Consider the following 19,644-nt stretch of genomic DNA (forward strand, 5'->3'; position numbering starts at 1 on the left):
ATCTGTCACATGGTCACCTCAATGAGGTTGGTTCATTTGAGGACTACAAAGCAATTTGATTCTCCATATCATGTTAGCTGTACTTTATAGAAAAATTTAAAAATCACTTCATAAAAACAATAACATGTTAGTAGTTTCAAATGTTATATGGTTTTATTTCTGTCAAAAGCAGCTACAATACCCAGCACATGTGGACAATTAATAGCATTTTATTACCAGACAAAACTATTATCTATTACAGATCCACCTCACTATTATGTTCAGAGCATGTTACTTATACTATTTAAAAGAAAACATTTGTTGAATTCAATATTCAATTAAATTAAGGCATTCAAGCATATTACAGCCTGAAGGAACTAAATTATTTTACTAATGTGTAAAAGTAAATTTAAGAAGACATTACAAAAACATTATCAAACCAAAAAAAACAAACAAAAAAAAAACACCCAAAACAAAAACATGCTGATCAAAGAAACAAAAAGACAGATCCCTCAGTAAAACCTTCATTTGACACAATTCTGAAATTAAGAAGTTGTTATTAACCATTCATCAGTCGACTTCAGATGATTCGAGATTGTCGCCTGGTTTAAAGAAAGGGCAAGGAAGGAAAGAGCTCATTTGCACATCTCTGCAAAGCTGCCGGACCTAGAACATTCACACGGACATTTACAAGGGCAAGTACATTTAAACATCATCGTCAGTGAACTAACAGTACAGACTAGACTGCAACGTCAACATGTAAACACACGCAATTTGTATATAAACTACGGTCTTGTTATTTAATATCTGAACGAATGTAAATTAAAAATGCACCTCACACTGACACTCCACTACAGTCATTTAGTATTGCAGGTTTGGCCAGACCGGCCCAGATGAACGCAGCCACTACAGCCAATACGTGACTTTCCACTGAAATGGCTTTCCTCATGGCTGGCATGAAGTTGTGCGTTTGTTTACATACTATTCAATGAAATAATCTAATACATAGTTTGTCTGACCACTTTAAAACCTCTTACTGGTTAAACTGGGCATCACTGCAAAGCACATGCACCACTGGGCAGGAAGTCCTGGACGTAACTAGCCACAGCCCTGGTGAGGTAGGTCATGGTGCCAAAGCGGCCACTGGGGGCAGTATCGTACAGCAGCTGGCAGATGCCTGTAGACTGGTCTCTTACCAAAATGTTCTCGCCAGCATTTAGAGCTTTCTGCATGGGGACAGGAAGGGAGAAGGATTAGTGATGCGTGTTTGTTGTAATAGAGAACACAAACATGCATTCACACACACACACACACACACACACACACACACACACACACACACACCTGGTCCTGGTAGAACATGTCATTGGCCATGTGGACAATCTTCTCCACATGTATGATGCTGCCGATGCTGTGGATGTCCACGTCAGCCAACATGGTGAGCACCAGGATGGCCTCTACCAGCAGCTGCCTGTACTCAGGCTGAGGCACACGGTTCAGCACGGTCTCCACATGCACCGCAAACTTGATCTCACCGGGCGTCATCTGGAGGGAGGGACAAAACACATAACGCTAGTTAACTTACAAACACCAGGTATGGGTTGTATGGTAAAACAATTAAGCTTAATTGTATTTCTCATGTAAGTGCACAACAGGGGCAGACAGAATGGATTTTCAATGTTGAGAACAAGTGCCATGCTGATGTAGTGGCTATTACTAGGACTGCCAAGCTTCCTCTAGGAGCTTACATACCCAACACTTTCCACAGAACTCACCCACACCTCACACACCCAACACTTTCCACAGAGCTCACCCACACCTCACACACCCAATACTTTCCACAGAGCTCACCCACACCTCACACACCCAACACTTTCCACAGAGCTCACCCACATCGGACATGTGTTCAGAGCTCTTAAATGGGCTGAACCACACTAGCCCATGAAGACAGCAAGCATCATCTATGCCTCCCATCTAGTAACACTTCATCTCCAGTCCCAAAAACAAACAAAAAAACGTCCCTCGTGTCCCGTGTGTCTCCAGACACTAATGTCCCACCTCTCTCGTAGTTGATGACGGAAGCACGTAGCCTTCGATGGAAAGCCCATGACACTATTGGAGTAGGGGTGAGGGAAAAAAAAGCTGACATCATTTGCGCCATTCAGAGTGTCACAATTCCTCTTACTCACAGACCCCGACCTGTTTGCCAGAGCAACCCTTGCTAACCTTTTGCAGAATCTTCCAGACCTTCTGGTAGAAGCCCACAGGCACCCTGTTGAGGGCTCCGTCCAGCCTCCTGCGACGTAGCCACTGTCCCTGACGGCTGTCCCGTGCCACGGGCAGGCTCACAGAGCCGTCACACGAGACGGGCGAGGGCAGCTGAGATCTCTGGCAGCCACAGAAGACAACATGCCCGCGTCAGCAATGTCCCAGAATGCCCTTGTTCAAGCGTTGAGCAGTAAAATAACACTGACTGTGCTGAAATGGAATGAAGGTCGAGCTCTTACCCCAGACTCGATGTGCTCAGTGTCGACGGAGTGTGCTGGTATTGTCTGTGGAGGAAGAAAAACGGTGCATATGCGTCACTTTACAAAGTCCATGTCTGCTGGATGTAGCACCACCCACTGCATCATTTTCAGGAGCAATTATACTCAAACACCGCAAGCATACTACCACCAGACCACCGTGTATTTGCAGCCCCAGTGAAAGCAGGGAAAAAATAAATTCATTTGCTCTGTTATTTACTTTTGAGTTACATGAACGATTACCCCACGTGTGAATCTGCAGTGCAGATATTTGCCAACACCACCAAATTATGTGTACTGAATTATTCCAAACAATATTAGTACACAGGCCTCTATAAATATGAATCAACACAAAAATCATTTTTGATCTAGGCTGGATCAGAGTGGAGCACATCTGACATCATCACCTGAGTCTGAGCCGACCAAGAGTATCTGCTCTCCTCCAGCTGCAGACGAGACACACCACACACGTTTGTACCGCTCACACCGGAGCCATGACTAGTTACAACAGCCAGCGCCAGTGCTGTGGGTCATGTCCTGAACTAGGTAATGCTGTGCGTCATGTCCTGCTGTGCGTCATGTCCTGCTGAGCGTCATGTCCTGAACTAGGTAATGCTGTGGATCACGTCCTGCTGTGGGTCGTGTCCTGCTGTAGGTGTGGTCTAAATCCACTGGGGAATGTTGCACCTGAATGTTTCGGGTTCTCACCAGTTTCATATCGCTCTTCAGTTTGCTGATGCCCACACGCTCACTCTTTGTGGCACCCACGTTACCCACCTCATGGATGGAGATGGCAGGGCTTACACCCGTGTCCACTGAGCGGACTAGACCACAGGTCAAAACACACACACACACACACACACACACACACACACACACACACACACACACACACACACACACACACACACTTGAGCAAACAGAAAAATCCCTGTGAAAAACGGGGATTTCCACAGAATATCAAATTGTGCTCTCGTCTATCAAATTTGATAAAGTCCAATACAAAATGCACCGCACATGCATGTTGATATGCACACATCACTTCCTTCACACACATATAGACACACATCACTTCCTTCACACACAGATAGACACACATCACTTCAAGTAAACTATCAGAAGCAAGAGAAGGAGAAAGCGACTAACCACTCTTCTGCACACCAAACTCTTTGCCACTAAGGATGTTATGTAGCAGATTCTTCAGCTCAGAAGGACTGAGACTCATGAGACTCTCTGTGGCCTCCTCACCTAAAACACACACACGCACGCACAATTAACAGGTGCCATGCCTTATTCCCTTAAAGTTTTTTCTAACTTCAGCTCTTTTACTAAATTTCTTTTATATTGTATTTTTGTTTTATTTGGTAAATACATAGACAATATTAGACACATAGCTTTCTTAATACAGTATGGAAAATCATACATAGTATATTAATTCAAAGAAAATACAGAACATTCTAGAACAAAGGTTGTACCAGAACAGTTGAGTGACTGGGCCAGTTCAGTGGCCATGACCTGAATGATGAGGCCGATTCTAAGTCTGAACATTTCACTGAAGAGACCTGGCTGGGTCCTGATGCTCATCGCTAGGTACACCATAATCTCCTGTTACACACACACACACACACACACACACACACACACACACACACACACACACACACACACACACACACACACACACACACACAGGAATTGCAGAACCATGACCACCACACCTGTGCTAATACACATCATACTCACAATCATAAAATGAAACAATAATACAATAATATCAGACAGGTGTACGTAAGGTAATGGGGGAGGGGAGTGGGCTGACCTGGGTGAGGATAGCAATGGTTATGTTGTTCTCACTGGCCTGATCTATGAGTTTAGCCAGCTGATCAGGTGACATAGGCCTGCAGTGGAACACACATCACCCACATATACACTTTTCCTTAATAGACACAAAGGTGAAAGATAGCTACCCAATTTCATCAGAGCTTAAAAATGACCACCTTTGTTAGAAACCGGCTTTGTAAGTAAAGCTGCGCATTGTGAAGAACCTCCTGGTGAATGTTGTTCATGCTCTGTCTATACTCACGCAGTAATGGTCTTCTCCCGCGGCTCAGGAGGTAAACCCACTGTTAGATGCTTCTGATGCGCCAGCAAATCAGAACAGGCCTGCAGACACATCCATATACCACAAAAAGCAAATGATGAAGAAAGAAAGATGGACAGATACCTTATTGATCCCTGCAGGAATCAATCCGTTATAAACTATATCAAGAGCAGAGGACACTACACGCACAGCTACAAGATCTGCATACCATATATGTGATATTCAGGTGAATGGCAGGCTGTGTTATACCTATTACACTAAAGTATTGTTGTCCACAACAGAACTGGAACTTTTTTTCTATAGTTTTCTACACTTTGAATTCATTTTCTACTTGTGATTTTCTAATGTGGCAGTCAAAGCTAAGTAGAGAAATTCCTAAAGTAGCCAGAAGGTTATATAAAAAAATAATTAAGGTTGTACGAGGTTATATTAACCAGATGAGGATCAATTCAAATCTGGTTCCACAACCAGTCACTGCTATACTATTATAATGGAAAGTCTGAAGTTGTCACACTCAAAGCCTGGGCTTGGTGTCTGATGGTGGGGTGTGGTTGCCTGACCCAGTCCAGCTCCTCCACTTTCATGCGGAGCATTCCCGAGATCACGCGGACGAGACCCCAGCAGCGCAAGTCTCCAGCCTTCCCGTAGAGCTCCAGAAGCAGCCTGTGTACGGTGCTGCCTGGACCGTTCACCTCCGTGTCCCACTCCATCCCCCTGAGAATGGGCAAGCGCAAAAAACCACGCAGGAATTAAGGTTGGGAAGCTCCCGGATGTTAAAACCGAGCTCGAGAGCAGGTGAGAGCAGGTAAAACGGTGCTGACTTGTCTTTAAAGAGGATATAGAGGATGTCTGCCTGGTCCTGGAGACTCTGTGTGTCTTTGAGGAGCTGAGCCAGGGCCATGTAGTCTATAGCTCCGTCAGAACCACGGGGCAGGTTACGGTCTATTGACAGAACCACCTCAGGAGGCTGTAGGAGAAAACAGGTAGCAGAAACCTTCTTTTCTCTTCTTTTTTGTTATCATTTGTATGTGTGTGTGTGTGTGTGTGTGTGTGCGCGTGCGTGTATGTGTGTGTATACCTGGCTAGTTTCTGATCCAAATGAGTCTTTGAGATTAAGAGAAGGTTGAGGAGAACGGAAGAGCTTAGTAGGCAGATACATGAGCACATCTAAAATGATAAAGAAGGGAGTGAGAATCACTGGCCTTCACCCTCTACACACCTTATACATGCACAGTGAAATGAGCTGGAGGTCAGACTAGAAGTCAAAGTAGTGAGAGTTGTGCTAACTGTGGATGTGGAGCTCTTTGGCCTTGTTCACCAGAGACACCATCTCCCTGGTCTTTGTAGCTGCAGCCTTGAAACGGATGAGTCCAGAGGTCCCACCCTCTGTTCTCAGCCCCCGGTGTGGCACTGCTGTAGCTAAGAGCTGGTCTAAATACTGAGCTAGGTCATCAGAATCTGAGAGAGAGACAGAGACAGAGAGAGAGAGAGAACCTAAACTCATGCTTAATTCCATTCAGTGAAACATAGGAGTGTATGTTTTTGTTTTGGGAGTTTTGCATGAAATCACACCCCACTGCTCTATTAGACTCCAGAATTGTGAGCTTGTCTTGTAATGATGGCAGAGACATTAGACAGCAACAGATAAGAATATAAGCATGTTATGAAAAGGTAAGGGATGGGAATGAGGAGCAGACCGACCTGGGTGAGGATAGCATTGGTAATATTGTTCTCACTGATTTAATGCATCAGTTTTGATAAAATGTTATGAGAACTAATACATATTTAACTAAATGCAACTGCAAAGTTATTGTTTTAGCACATACAACACAGCATGTGGAGTTGCTTTACAGTGTGAAACCATTAATTAAAAGAAAGAAAGCCATACATTTCAGGGGCATCAAATGTGTGTCTGTATCAGTGACTGTATATATAATGGATGGTACGTCGCCGTTGACTCCCATTGTGAACTTTTGAAGCCACCAAGATGGCCGCACGGACACCGCCATCTTGGATGCGCTTGCGTAGTAGATGAAAATTGGAGCTAGAGCATGCGCATTAGAACCTGTAGGCAGTACAGTATCTCCGCCAGAGACCGTATCTCCGCCCCAACATTAGGATACGCCCACCAGTATAGACACTTTTGACGTTTTACAAAATAAACAAAGGTAAAAGGTTTTAATACTGCTGTCGAGAGTTTTGCTGTAGAGAGTTTTGATGTTGAGCGCGTTCACGTTTGAGCGTCACGTTTGAGATGTCAGCCAACGCAGCTATTAACTGTCAATCACCTTATCGCCACACCCCTCATCATAACACTTAATAACTTCTATAAAATCTGTTTACTGTAGAGAAAAACACTGGGAGAGATACTAACGCAATGGGGTGAATTGACAAAATATAATTGCTCAAAAAACTTATTTTACGTGTAATAAAAATTCGAAGTTTCTCGCCGGCCCGTTCACTTACATGGGAATGGGCGGGGTTAAAAGTTGTACTGCAGCCAGCCACTAGAGGGCAGCTGACTCACAGAGGCTTCACTTTTCACTCGTGTCTGGTCTGTATACAATTACATGTGATACACCCGTGGTCTTTACCATCATTAATGTGGAGGTCATGCTGACTGCCTTGACTGAAGGAGCCATCTCCATCATCTTCGTACTCGTCCCAGCCCATGCTGCTACTGCGTACCCTGCTGCTATCCAGGAAGCTCAGACGAGCAAAACAGGAAGTGGTCAGGAACTCCGACAGCTTTCCAGTCTGTATCCTATAAGAAAAGCAAGGAAGGCAGGTGTGAGACATTTAAACACCTGTGTGGACTGTGGACAGAGGAGAAGTTACCAGAAGGTCTTTATCAGCGCAGACCTACCTTGCTCCTCCATAGTAGCCGTCCTGGAGCTTCTTGAGTGTGGCCAGCACCGCAGGGTCTAGGTCTGTGTGGTCTTCAGCTGAAAGGAGTGTAAGGTTTTACATTTATATGTAGGGCATTTAGCAGACGCTCTTATGCAGAGCAACTTACAAAGTGCTTTGCATCTGATAACAGAATTCATCTAGAAAAGTCATGCTTGAGATTTGCCGTGTTTGTGTGGTCCGGGTTTTGAAAAGAGAATAAAAAATTCATGCAGGCAGGGACTATTTTAACACTGTTCTATTTTAACACTGAAATCAGTTTTAATACTCCTCAAGTGAGCAGAAACGAGCTACACCGACCCCCAGGTTGGTTCAGCTCGACTTACTCAGCATGGTCTGGGAGACAGGGAAAGTGACAGTGGGCCGGCCAGTCATCCTCCAGCGAGAGGCCAGATAGGACAGGTCTGTACGCAGCATCTCCACAATCATCCTGTTATCCAGGGCCAGATAGAACTGCTGGTGATCGATGAACTACCAGGAGAGAAAAACACAGGCCCACAAAACCCACAGAGAAGGAAGCGTTACGCCAAAGTCTTTCACATCTGACCATATGTGAAAAGAGTTTTGTGAATTCGTGATGGCAAGTCTAAGCATTCCCAAGCACCGTCTAGATCAGCACCTGAGGTGTAAAGGTGAAGATAGTGTTGCGGATCACGTAGAGCTTAGAGGTTCCCAACACACCGATCCTGCGGTATGGCCTCCCCGTCAGCCCCAGCCTCTCGTTACGCCCTTTGGGAAAAAGAAAATTGTACTTCCTGGATGAGTCAAACACAGTTCCACAATGAAAGAAAACCGAATTTATTTAATTTAGGCTGAACGGTGATCAAATGTGAACAAAAGTGAATGCAGACCTTTAAATATATATTTTAAATGTATTTATTCATTTTGGCTGCATACCTAGCCTGGCATAGATGTGGCTTAGAACTCGAGAGGGCTGCACTCTGATGGGGTGGATGTCTCCCACCATCTCCACTTCGATCCCGTTCTTCAAGAGCAGTCCTTTAATCTCATCATTCTCAGCCAGGATGGATACTGTCCAATGCCAATAAGAACCCAAAGTCCCAAAACTTAGAACATCACAAAAACCGGGCCGTTTACTATGTCGAAAACAGAACAGATGCTTATTCACAAAAAATAACTGCAATCCGACAGTCGTAAATGGAGCTTAGGACAACCTTGGACAACCACGTCAGGCTTGGGGATTGTGGAGAACCGCCGATTGAGTGGGTCTATTTCTCCAGGAGCCAAGAAGCCCTGAATGGAGATCAGAAATTTGTCAGTCCTATCTTAACCCCAAAACACAAATACATCCAAGAACCGCAAGTTGAGAGACCTCCCACCTCTGCCAGCAGGTTTCCCAGAATGTAGAGGGACTGGCCCCACTTGAGAGGGCATTTACCCATAGGAATCCTCTCCACAGAATGAGGGTTAACATATTCTTCATCCACCTGGGGACATATACCCAACAAAACACATTGATATCAATTGAGATCAATGACTATTTGATTGTTAAAGCTCTTAAAATGTCATCCGATTCACTGATCACATAAGCGTTAATGCCGTTTGGGTTTAATCAGAATCAGAATACTTTATTGATCCCCGAGGGGAAATTGCAGATACTACACCCTCCGGAGTGAAGGCGTCTTACGCGATCAGGCGGCACACTGTAGAGCTCTGGCAGCAGACGTATGCCATCTTTCTGTTTGATCAGAATCCCTTCCAGTGCTTCTCTGTACTCCTGGACCTGGGGGGACACGTGCCAATCAGACTCTCAATTAAACCAAGGCAGAGTCTCTCGTGTCTAGGAGAATTTCAGTGTTGATATTCTCTTTACATTGTCCGACGGTTTATACCTGCTCTGGACTGTTTATGAAGATGCCATCCAAAATGAAGTAGGTCCAGAAGAGCGGCCACTCACATTCAATGTTCTCAAACAGTTTAAGCTCAGCAGACTCGTAGTACAGCCTGTGTGGGTCCTGGGGAGAGGACAGTCAGACGAAATAGGGGACAGAGGCACAATGAACATGTTGATGTCAGGAAGCTAAGTGAAGGTGATAATGCAGCCTCATCGAAATGCCTGATCTTTCAATAACCATTATTTCCCAAGTATTTTAGATTTGAGAAAGCAGATAATGAATTCATATTTGTCATTTATCTGAAATTTACATATATATTGAGTCCGTGTTCATGTATTTTGCATATTTACGTATACATGGGGTCCATGTTTACGTAGTGGGCATACATAATTCCTACCTCTTTAGGTGTTTTATGACCATCTCTAAGAAACCGACAGCAGCCATATCGCCCCTACGTAAAATGGAGGCATGGCCAGAGTGTCAAAAGGACCGAGAGGGCACAATAAACACCAACCATAATGGTGCATTCAGCTACAGCGCCTCCTACCTGTAGCTTGGAAATAATTTCCTCCTTGGTGATGTTGACTAACTCGAGGTCCTCCACTGCAAAAGCTGGATAGGAAATGATGGCGAGGACGCCAGCGTCAATCTCTTTGGATGTGGAGGCTCTGGGCAGCATGGAGTTGAGAATGGACTGGAGAAAAAAAACAAACATACACAGCAGCTAGGATCACACCAAAAGCACATGGCAGGAGTTTGGACCTCAGAACCTGGTGGGATAAAACACAGACTAGTGATCCCCAGCTCACGGTTCAAACTTACTAATTATCAGGGATAGGTGGGGTTGGAGCTTGAAAAACACTTAACTGTACAGTTTAGTGGTTTCCTGGGATTGTTTTTTAAAATGGTTATTACATTCAAACCATAGAAATCATAGGAGCCATTTAGTATCTGTTAAATTCAACAACCGAAACGATAAAAAACTAAGAGTACATGCAATTAAAGTTCGATTCAAATGTATAATATGTTCTGTATCTAAAATAAAGGCACACTTTAAACACAAATACACATACAAACAAGTAGATGGAGGGTCTACATTTCTTCAAGACCTGTTGAGACCTGTGTGCGTGTGTACCTGACAGTGTTGGATGTCGTCCGGCAGAGCGTGGACAACCGAGCTTGGCCCTCCTTTGGCCCCAAACAAGTTGAGCTCATCCAGGGCCTCTAGTGCTGCCTACAAACCAAAAAGGCACTTTGTTCAAACACGGATTTCTGTTTAATAAGCTAGGATTCACTCGATGCGTTTAAGAAAGCTGGAGACTGACGTGAGAATCAGGGCCTTTTCACTTTGAAGTGCCATCACGGTATTTCACTCTAGCAGGAAACAAGCACAGGGAGTCCCTTAAACACGTGGGATATTGCACTCCCACTACATATGGTAAAGGAATATGAACAGCTGGGTTTACTGCATACTGCAATTGGCTGCAGTTTAGGAGCTGTGGGGTTAAAGGGTTCCCGTCCTGAGAGTGAGGGAGTCATGCTGAGGTCATGTTAGATCACACACAGCAACAACAGTGTCACGGGGGTTCAATGCATGAGACCTTGTGTCCCGCCAATAGCTACATTCTCAGCTGTTCATAGTAAAAGCTGGAAAGCACTGTGTTTGTCTAGGTTTATAGGTGTGTGAGAGAGTGTACTTGAAATGGAGAGAGTGACAATGACAGACAAGAAAAACTGCTTGACCTCTCAAACGTCATGCAAATCTGGTCAGATAAAGTAAATAAGACCAAAACCCAGTGGGACACTGGATGAAAACACTCAAAATACACTCAAAAACACTCAAATACAAGTACTCAGGTGACTGTAAAGTACAAGGGAATACACTGCTCCCACCATTGTTCACCAGAAGCCAAATCATGAATACGAGTGAAAGGAACACTCAGTCTCTCTCATCACCAGGATCTACAACACGGACTCAGGAAGATCATTCGGAATTGGGAGGTGCAGTTGACAAGTGTTTTAAGAGGAAAGGTGATTAGGACACAGCCAATTGGACTTCATGAGGCTCTGTAGCGGATCTGGAGGACAACTGCAAATAGATTTTCCAATCACATGGGAATCACGAGGCAGAAAAAATATGGACTGCAACATCCAAGATCTAAAAGGTAAAGCAGGTCGTAAAGAGTCCACTGACGGAAAATAATGACATCAAACATGTATGCCATGCCAGTCATCACATACCCAGCAGGCACAATAAACTGGCTAAAAGAAGAGCTGGAAGCTACGGACGTCAAACTCTCACACCAGAAAACTCATCACAATGCGTGGAGGGTGCTCCACCCAACATCCACCTCCAACATCTGAAGGCTGTTGATCAGTTACAAATCAAAGGTTTCTACATTTTGGAGTCATATTACAAAGGATTCAACGTATAATTTTCTCATCAATCCACATATAAAACACAATAACAAAGCAAAATAGTTTTTTTTATTGCATTTACGTCACGCAAACAAATCCAGTTTGAAGAAGCAGAACAAGCTCACCTTGGCCATGCCAACGGAGCTGGCATTGAGCTCAGGGATTCCCTGGTTGGTCTTGTCTCCTCGTTCCCACATTCCATAATCCTGAGAAGCAGACAAGAAGTCACCAGAGTCAGTCCGTCATCAGACGCTGATCTACATGAATGCACCACAAGGTTCTAGTTTCTCAGAGACACTTACTGCCACTTTGTAGGCACTTTCGATGTAGAACATCAGATTCTGGACCAAATCCACTTCATCCTGAGTATATACAATGTGCAGCCCTGAGGGACCCAAATTACACCAATTTATTAACACCCTTTACAAAGTAGTCAGGAACTGATTCAAGGGTTTTAATGCATGATGCACTTTTAAATGAATAGTTCAAATGTGTGAATGCTTCTAAGAATTAATGAAACATTAGGTTATTCACCTAATTAAACTAATGTTAGCCATATTAGCTCTTCTGTGAGAACTTTATTTTTCCTGTGAATTCAACCTGAACTCCTTCAAACAATTACTGTCCTATTTGCCTTACAGGAACACAGACATATTCTTAGAAGTACATCGTTACATATTTTATATTTCCTCTAATGCACTAATGGATTCTTCCTGACAGCAGAGTTAATTGATCCGTATTATTTTTGATTAGCAAAGGGTTCACCAAAGCCTGGATGTCAAACCAAGTAACGTGAGTCTGCAACAGAGGAAACACGATGGCACGATGCATCTTAGATCCTGCCCGCCACCGCCCAGCCCACCTGAGGCGGTCATCTGGGCCAGGAAGAGCAGGAAGAGGGAGGTGGCATCCATCTGCAGGTGACCCCACTCTGCGTCCCCCACCACCGTGGCACAGGTGCAGGTGTTGTACTTGGCGTGGAGGCAGTCCATGGTGCTCTTGCTGTGCTTGAACTTCTCCACTTTATCCAGCTGCGGAGTGAAACGCGAGAGCCCAAAAAAAAAAAACAAAAGTCCTTCAGTGAGCAGACAAGACAAAGTGTTTCCATGCCAGGTGGTACACACTTCGCTGCCCGGAATGACAGGGCAGACTGGAATGCACCGAGGGGAATTGGAACACCCTGCCTTTGTGAGAACTGAGGCAGCAATGCCAGCTCTGGGAACTGGGTGTTCGGTATCTGATCAATACGTTTCTTGTTTCTGACTTGGTGGTGTGGTAGGAAACGGAATGTGCAGCGATACCTGTCGCATTATGCACTGAAGCAGGCCTCTCATGAGCTTCACCACACTCTACAGAGATAGAGGGAAACAAACAACAGTGTGAAGGAGAGAGAGATGAAAGGGAATAAATAAAAAAAACCCACAAGACTAAGACGTACATGCACACACCCATCTGTGCACACAATTATCGCTGCCCTTTTAATCTCCTCTTTAAAAGTGCAACATGACACTACTGAGGCTGGCCGAGCCACCACTACACTGTAGTATTTTACATTCAGATAAACACACACAGCCAGAGTCCTCCAAATATAGCTGCGTAACAGAAGATACAACACAGATACTCTGACACACTCAAGGATTGCGCAAGAGCAACTCATTCAAGGTCTTACATCCATGGCACCCCCCCACCCACACACACACTTTCCCTACCTGCTCCAGTTCGTAAGCCTTGGCCTTGTCCTCGTCACGGTCAGCATTCTTCCTGTAGGCCAGACTCAGAGCCCACACTGAGATGATGCTGTAGACATTATCTCTCACCCAGGCGTCTGGTTGCTCCTCACTGGCAGGGAGAAGTCCTGTCACTGGGTCCTGCAAATCACCAATAACAATAAGTGACTTTGCAAAAGCAAAACAATCATTTTCAATATGAGACTTCATTAACTTAAACGGTCATTGAATTCAACATAAGTCAACTTGGCTACACATCCAACTAAAAATAAAAGAAAACAGTTTTATTTTGAAGAGAAAGAATAGACCGGCTTGATTACTGTCCGCCGTACCTGAAGGATTTTGAGTGACCTTTTTAAAATGTCAGCTCGACTGAGGGGACTGGCTTAGCCCATACCTCTGAAATAGAAACGTTAATCTGAATGCTCACTTTCTAGAAGTGTAATTAATACAGGCCACAGTGTCACATTCTCGAGAAGTGTCAGTTCTTGGGAAACTAACACAGAACGCCGCTGTAAAATGGACCCAACGGCTAATGAAAGTCAGTTTATGCGACCACTGGTCCCAAGGCAGCCAGTTGTTACTGGGTGTTACTGGAAACCATACTCAAACTGTTAATACTACAGGCCTTGAGAGCCATCGGATACTCGCGTAGTGTCAACTGTGCATATGCTACAGTGAATAAATAAATAAATAATCCTGACTGTCAAATGTTCTAGCACACTAAATGTGTTATGCAACTTGCCACCCGACATGCAGCTACTTACTTGGTGGCTAAGGATAGTTTGTTGCACTATCCGAGCATAGTTGTCAAGTTTGACTCCAGAATTGCTCCGACTCCTCATGTTCTCTCTTCTTCTATTCGATGTTCTCAGTAATCTTATACTTCCGTGGACATCGTTTTAAAGATTTCAAACGTGCTTCGAACCTCAAATGATTCCCATAAAATAGGTGTCGGCTGACGACGATTTGCCGTGGGGGAGTTTATGTATCTAAAATGTGAACGTATTCTGAGATCATCAGCTAAATTCGCGAGTATAAACAAACACGAGAACTCTGGTAAACTCCGGAAGAGCAAAACAACCATTAACAATATACACTCGACTGTATCTTCCTAGAGCATATGGCCAAGACCGAACGACTTAATAATGCGATTTCCAAACAAAATGTCATATCGTGTGCGCGGTTTCACATCGCAGTACCAAGTTTTCGGGCGAACGCCTTGAAGCCGTGCGAGGGATCCGCAAGTCTTGAGGAGGTTCATTGGTCACGGAGGAACACGTGGACGAGCAACTTCAGACGGAACGGGCACCGTGCGGTCAAATGATGGTGTTCGGCTGCGTGAACGAGCTTAGGGCTTGTGCTGACCTCAACTCAAATCTAGACCGTAAAAACAACCAGCGAGATAAATCCACATAAAATAAGACTGACAGCACATATACTGTTTAACTTTGCCGGGACAATGTTGTTAATTAATTAATTGTACCATGTCTGTCCACTAAGTGGCGACATAGACCCCATAGACTGGACTCTATATTGGCACTGAACCTGTCTTATGTTCAGCACGAATCACTGAATACATTTTTAACCTCTGCTGTAATATTTAATATTTAATTTAATATATTTTGCGAAGTTAAGGATGACTTCAATACAATTTCCATTCAAATTAGGTCAAATTTTTCTCCGTTTGAAAAAAAATTGCATAGGCTACCTATAATGCCGACTGTTTCTTTCTTAATCAGATTATTTGATCCTTGAAAGCAATGAAAACAGTTGCAGGTGTTTTTAATACAGACAAGACGTAATCCTACATTGTGCAGGATATAAAATGTTCACAGAGGCTAAAACAGCCCTGAAAAGCCATTGAAAACGAACATTTGTTTAATGTGGCCCTTGTACTTTATTGAAGCAGTTCTTTCCCCACTGAACATTTACCATTGTAAGGTCCCTTTTAACATGGTTTAAAGCTATAAAACAGCAGAACACAAGTGGCACAATAGAAGTACCACAGAAGTCATGTAGGCTGTATCTTGTTCGATTGGGTATTGTGGGAAAATATCCTACAGACAAGTGAAAAATAGTAACATTACCGGGTACATTAAGGTTTTATGGTATGTTCGTGGTCACCGTGGCTAGGTTTCTGCTGTTCCTTTTGGCAGGCAGGTTTAGGGAGAGCTGATGAATCGGCTTGCAACAGAAAGAGAGAGAAACTGAAGAGGAAAACGCAGGCACGCGGTCCCGAAGCGCATTTCAGAATGTCCGACGGGGTTTAATATGTTCGCCTCTGGGACCGAATTCACGATTTGTGGCTCCCTGATCACTAATTCCTCTTCTGTGCTGCACGTGTTTGGCTGCCCTTTAGATGCTTTAGATGAATGTGGAAATGTGCAGAAAGTAAGCACGCTGTTTCTGGATCAGTGATGGAAATGATTATTTTAAGATAGATTGTTATGGATGGTGAGGGGACGTGCTTTGCAATCAGCACCGCTGCTGAGATGCTTTATGGCCTCAGAGAGAACACAGCTCGGGAGGATGTTCAATGGATATTCACTTTACATGTGTGCAATAATGACCATATGGTTTGCCCTATGACCGGAACAGCCTCGCGCATTTTTAAGTATCACGCATGTTGAGCTGTGGGAAGATCTGGGCCTACGGAAGTGTTTTATCAATGTTGAGCAAGCCATCAGAAGTCCTTTTCAAAGTCAAACTAGCTGTAATTTCTCATGGCCAATTTTTCATGACATCATACAGCGTATATTTATATCACTCATGCACACCGTGTTTCATATGAAGTACTTTATTTAGTTAAGAATGAATTCAAACTTCATATCCCAATATGTAAACGAGCAGAATAGAGTAGAAAATGCAAACATACAGTAGGCCTAATCTCATACATTCAGTAATAATGCATCTAAGAACAAACAGAAATAGTGGAAGTGGAATATAAAATGAACACAACTAAAATAAATAGAATGTCTGCCACTTAGAATAAGTTCCGACACGTGAGACAAGATGCATGCAAACCCCATATCAACTGGTTAATTAAAAAGTAGTGAAGAGTACTTAATGTTAATAATAATAATAAAACCATGAGTAGGGGAGGATCAATATGAGCAACAGTCTAACGAGACTTTGAACAGTCGCAAGAGGCCACCGTTGCACCTCTGTTCATACTTTCTCCCTGTTTCCAAGATATCAGTAGTTCAGTGACACAGGTTCAGTCTCCGCACAGTTTTTACTTACAACATGCTGCTGTCTCTACTTGCACAGAACTTGTAACATAACCTAATACAAAGAAAACATAATCTAAGAAATAGCTTAGTTGTAGGCTTGATGTGTGCCCCGAAAACCAGTATTATATGCATACCCCCGGCTCTAGCACCGCCTGAAATCTGATATATTTATAGTTTGTGATCAGATATGCTGTCCTTGGTCACAAAACCTCAGAAATGTTATTCATAAGAAGACGTAGTAATAATGGACTGCATGTCACACACTAAGGTTAGGAGGTCCATGCTGATACATGTAAGAGAGAAGAGAGCTTACATTGTGTATGATGTCATATAATTATGATGTAAGGCAGTAACCTGCTTCTAAAACACACTCTGACCACTCTGTAGTGCCCATCAACTGACCCAATCATAGTCCGCTCTATGCATTTCTTTGCCTGTCTTCTAACATGTTGCCTTAAACTCTCAGCACTGACTGCTTCAGCCCCTTTCATCTGATTCCACTGGGGGGAAAACGCAGGTCTCTGTGAAGAGGCAGTGCAGCCTTTGCCACGTTCACTGCAGAAGAAGAAACCATCTCCGCTCTTAGGATTGAAGAGGGTGGCTAAAGGAACAGTGTCCTTTCCTGTGAGGAAAATAATGAACATTCATTTTGCATGGAGTGTACACAGTTGGAAGAAAACATTGCCAAGTGTAGGTCATGTGATCATACTTGCATGTTCCAGTGGAACATTCATAGTTATTCTGGCAGTAGGCTCCTTGGGGTTTAGTTCCCATGATCCTCCAAAGAGGGGTCATACGGGCGGTCCTCCTGAGTGACCTTTCAACTCTCTGCACAGAGCCTGAGCTGGCATCCAGGTCTGGGACAGGACTGGTAGCCACCTGAAACACACGTACACACACATACTAAAGTGCAGGAACAGATAAGCCATCTGAAACAAATACACAGTAAAGTACAGTAAACAATGAAACATAGTTATCAAAGTAACATTTCTGCTTTATTTCAGGTGTCACACCTGTGCAGAAGGATTAAACACTTAGAAACAGTTAATCAACTAGTAGAAAATTGGTTCAGCTACTTAGTAAAAGCATGCATTTGTTTTTTTTTTTTACTTGGAAGGAGAACATGTGAATGAACACTCGTTTAAGACAGAATTAACATGAAGGGGTGTAAGTAGCAAAAAGGGAGAGAGGTTTACCTGTTGAATGAGCATCATGAGCACAAAGCATCCAGCTGCGAACGCTTTTCCTTGAGAGTGACTTTGCTCCTGCATTGTGAGCACGTGTCTTTCGCTACACCGTTTACAGAACCTTTGTGAACCTTGTCGACAGTGACTGCACGGGCCGCGTCTACAGCCTTATGTCCTCTCCAGTCAGAGCCACGGAGTCGCCCCGTCTGCTTGCTCTGGTCTGCTTGCTCTGGTCTGCTTCCTCCCTCTTTCTTCGTTGCCTTCTTTCCGTCGCTCTGCCTTTTTTTGTATCTGTTTGTGACGTCATGTGTTTGCTTAATATTTGCGACATGGTTCAGCAGTCCTCTGGGGCCCTTCACGAGAATGCAGTCAGGGTTATAGGAAGTGGGAGCTAGGACTCCTAGAGGTCAAGGGTCGAGCTATGGTGAAGACGGGGGACACGTGCAGGTAAAATATGCTCACCTCGAGGCTCTCATCGGCAGTCTTTGGAATGAACATCCATGACTTTGAACTTCATGACCGCAATGCCCAACACTGCAGTGCTTGGTCTTAAAGATTTTCTTTATCTTGTTTTAACTCAAAGCCATATGCTACATGCAGGCCAGTAAAGTAAACATGCATTTTAGTGCTGTTTGTAAGCTCAGTACTGATTTTGTTTAAATTCATGGTATATGTATTTGTCATTAGCTGTGTATTTTGATACTGTGACATATTTTTAAAGATATTTGGGGTTTTTTTTTGTTTGTTTGTTTATTTGATTAGTTTTGGGTGTTGAAAGCCTATGAATCATCTCTCCCTCCTGTTTAACTTACACACATCAAGGACAACATCTGAATTGTCTGAACTAAAAAAACTTATTGATGTATAAGTTACATTGCAGAGCAGTAAAAGACACTCTGTAAATTCGACTCGATACGAAAGCTCTAAACTGATACACAGTACAGCATTACTGGAAGACTGTATTTGGTCTTTGGGTCTGTTTGGTCCCAAGGACCCAAAGCTCACACTAATTTCCATCATCTAACCCTGCAGAGACCAGTATACGTACATTTAATCCTATACATTCAATCTTACAACTAAGCCATTCTTCTGTGCTCAAATAAACTATGGCAAAAAAGACCATTCATGACTCACCTTCCACTTAGTCTAGACCGACTAAAGGTAATTCTACATGATTAAAAAATATATTGAAAATATGCTGCAAGTTTCTCCTGAGTTAATTGCAAGACAAACGTGTTGTAAAGAGCGTGGTACCTTAAACGATCATTAGTACTGAGTCAGCGAGGGGGGAGGGGGGGCATCTGAGGGCAGTCACAGAGGAACAATGGTACAGAGAGTGACAGACTAACGGGAAGAAGAGAAGAACAGGGGGAAAGGTTCACAGTGACTCAATGTTTTCTGGATGTGATGTTCCATGTTTTGAATATTATACCAGAAGTTGTTGTTTTTTTAAATAATTCTTATCATTTCATCAGTGTCCTTGGTTGAAATATTTCTGGCATTCTTTATGAAGTATCTGTTGTTCCACTGACCAAGGTCACGTTTATCTCTTTTTGATGTCTGTGTGAAAACCTTTCTGGCATACAGACAACAGTCACTCATCAGTAAGGAATCCGCTTAATTGCAAGTGAAACAGACACATTTCAATTCGCTTTAGAAATAAAAAGGTAAACAGGAAAGAGTACCATGCAAGGTGCTTGAAAAATGC

General features: G+C 43.5%; 2 protein-coding genes across 5 annotated transcripts; both read right to left on the reverse strand.

Annotated features, from left to right (window-relative positions):
- Window positions 1–131: 131 nt before the first annotated feature.
- Window positions 132–14,950, reverse strand: phka1a (phosphorylase kinase, alpha 1a (muscle)). Of its 4 annotated transcripts, XM_076972371.1 has the most exons (34): window positions 14,281–14,950; window positions 13,496–13,654; window positions 13,088–13,135; window positions 12,649–12,817; window positions 12,089–12,171; window positions 11,912–11,992; window positions 10,504–10,602; window positions 9,916–10,062; window positions 9,766–9,819; window positions 9,366–9,488; window positions 9,161–9,256; window positions 8,853–8,960; window positions 8,688–8,766; window positions 8,410–8,544; window positions 8,132–8,241; window positions 7,839–7,983; window positions 7,472–7,550; window positions 7,200–7,369; window positions 5,893–6,063; window positions 5,684–5,772; window positions 5,427–5,572; window positions 5,166–5,319; window positions 4,588–4,667; window positions 4,324–4,402; window positions 3,980–4,109; window positions 3,651–3,752; window positions 3,213–3,328; window positions 2,912–2,950; window positions 2,487–2,531; window positions 2,206–2,367; window positions 2,038–2,091; window positions 1,324–1,524; window positions 1,017–1,205; window positions 132–645 (listed from the first exon to the last, which is right to left on the reverse strand). In XM_076972371.1, exons 1-33 carry the CDS (start codon window positions 14,356–14,358, stop codon window positions 1,032–1,034), a joined length of 3,705 nt encoding a protein of 1,234 aa, XP_076828486.1. In that variant the 5' UTR covers window positions 14,359–14,950; the 3' UTR covers window positions 132–645; window positions 1,017–1,031. The 4 variants fall into 4 exon arrangements, with proteins under 4 accessions (XP_076828486.1, XP_076828488.1, XP_076828485.1 ...); XM_076972373.1 differs by having other exon boundaries at window positions 132–1,205; window positions 14,716–14,949; XM_076972370.1 differs by having other exon boundaries at window positions 132–1,205; window positions 14,281–14,949.
- A 2,281-nt stretch (window positions 14,951–17,231) lies between these two features.
- Window positions 17,232–18,200, reverse strand: leap2 (liver-expressed antimicrobial peptide 2). Its single transcript, XM_076973352.1, has 3 exons — window positions 17,946–18,200; window positions 17,459–17,628; window positions 17,232–17,371 (listed from the first exon to the last, which is right to left on the reverse strand). The coding sequence occupies exons 1-3, from the start codon at window positions 18,018–18,020 to the stop codon at window positions 17,332–17,334; spliced, it is 285 nt and encodes a 94-aa protein (XP_076829467.1). The 5' UTR covers window positions 18,021–18,200; the 3' UTR covers window positions 17,232–17,331.
- Between the last annotated feature and the right edge of the window lie 1,444 nt (window positions 18,201–19,644).

Source organism: Brachyhypopomus gauderio, chromosome 14, assembly GCF_052324685.1.
Source record: "Brachyhypopomus gauderio isolate BG-103 chromosome 14, BGAUD_0.2, whole genome shotgun sequence".
Lineage (NCBI taxonomy): Eukaryota > Metazoa > Chordata > Actinopteri > Gymnotiformes > Hypopomidae > Brachyhypopomus > Brachyhypopomus gauderio.

Coding starts and splice junctions, on each gene's coding strand:
- leap2 (XM_076973352.1), bottom strand. CDS start 18,020: ATGCAGGAGCAAAGTCACTCTCAAGGAAAAGCGTTCGCAGCTGGATGC. Junction 17,629..17,945: donor TCATGATGCTCATTCAACAG/GTAAACCTCTCT, acceptor CGTGTGTTTCAG/GTGGCTACCAGTCCTGTCCC. Junction 17,372..17,458: donor TGTTCCACTGGAACATGCAA/GTATGATCACAT, acceptor TTTTCCTCACAG/GAAAGGACACTGTTCCTTTA.
- phka1a (XM_076972371.1), bottom strand. CDS start 14,358: ATGAGGAGTCGGAGCAATTCTGGAGTCAAACTTGACAACTATGCTCGG. Junction 13,655..14,280: donor AAACTATCCTTAGCCACCAA/GTAAGTAGCTGC, acceptor GGTGATTTGCAG/GACCCAGTGACAGGACTTCT. Junction 12,818..13,087: donor TTCAGTGCATAATGCGACAG/GTATCGCTGCAC, acceptor TTCACTCCGCAG/CTGGATAAAGTGGAGAAGTT.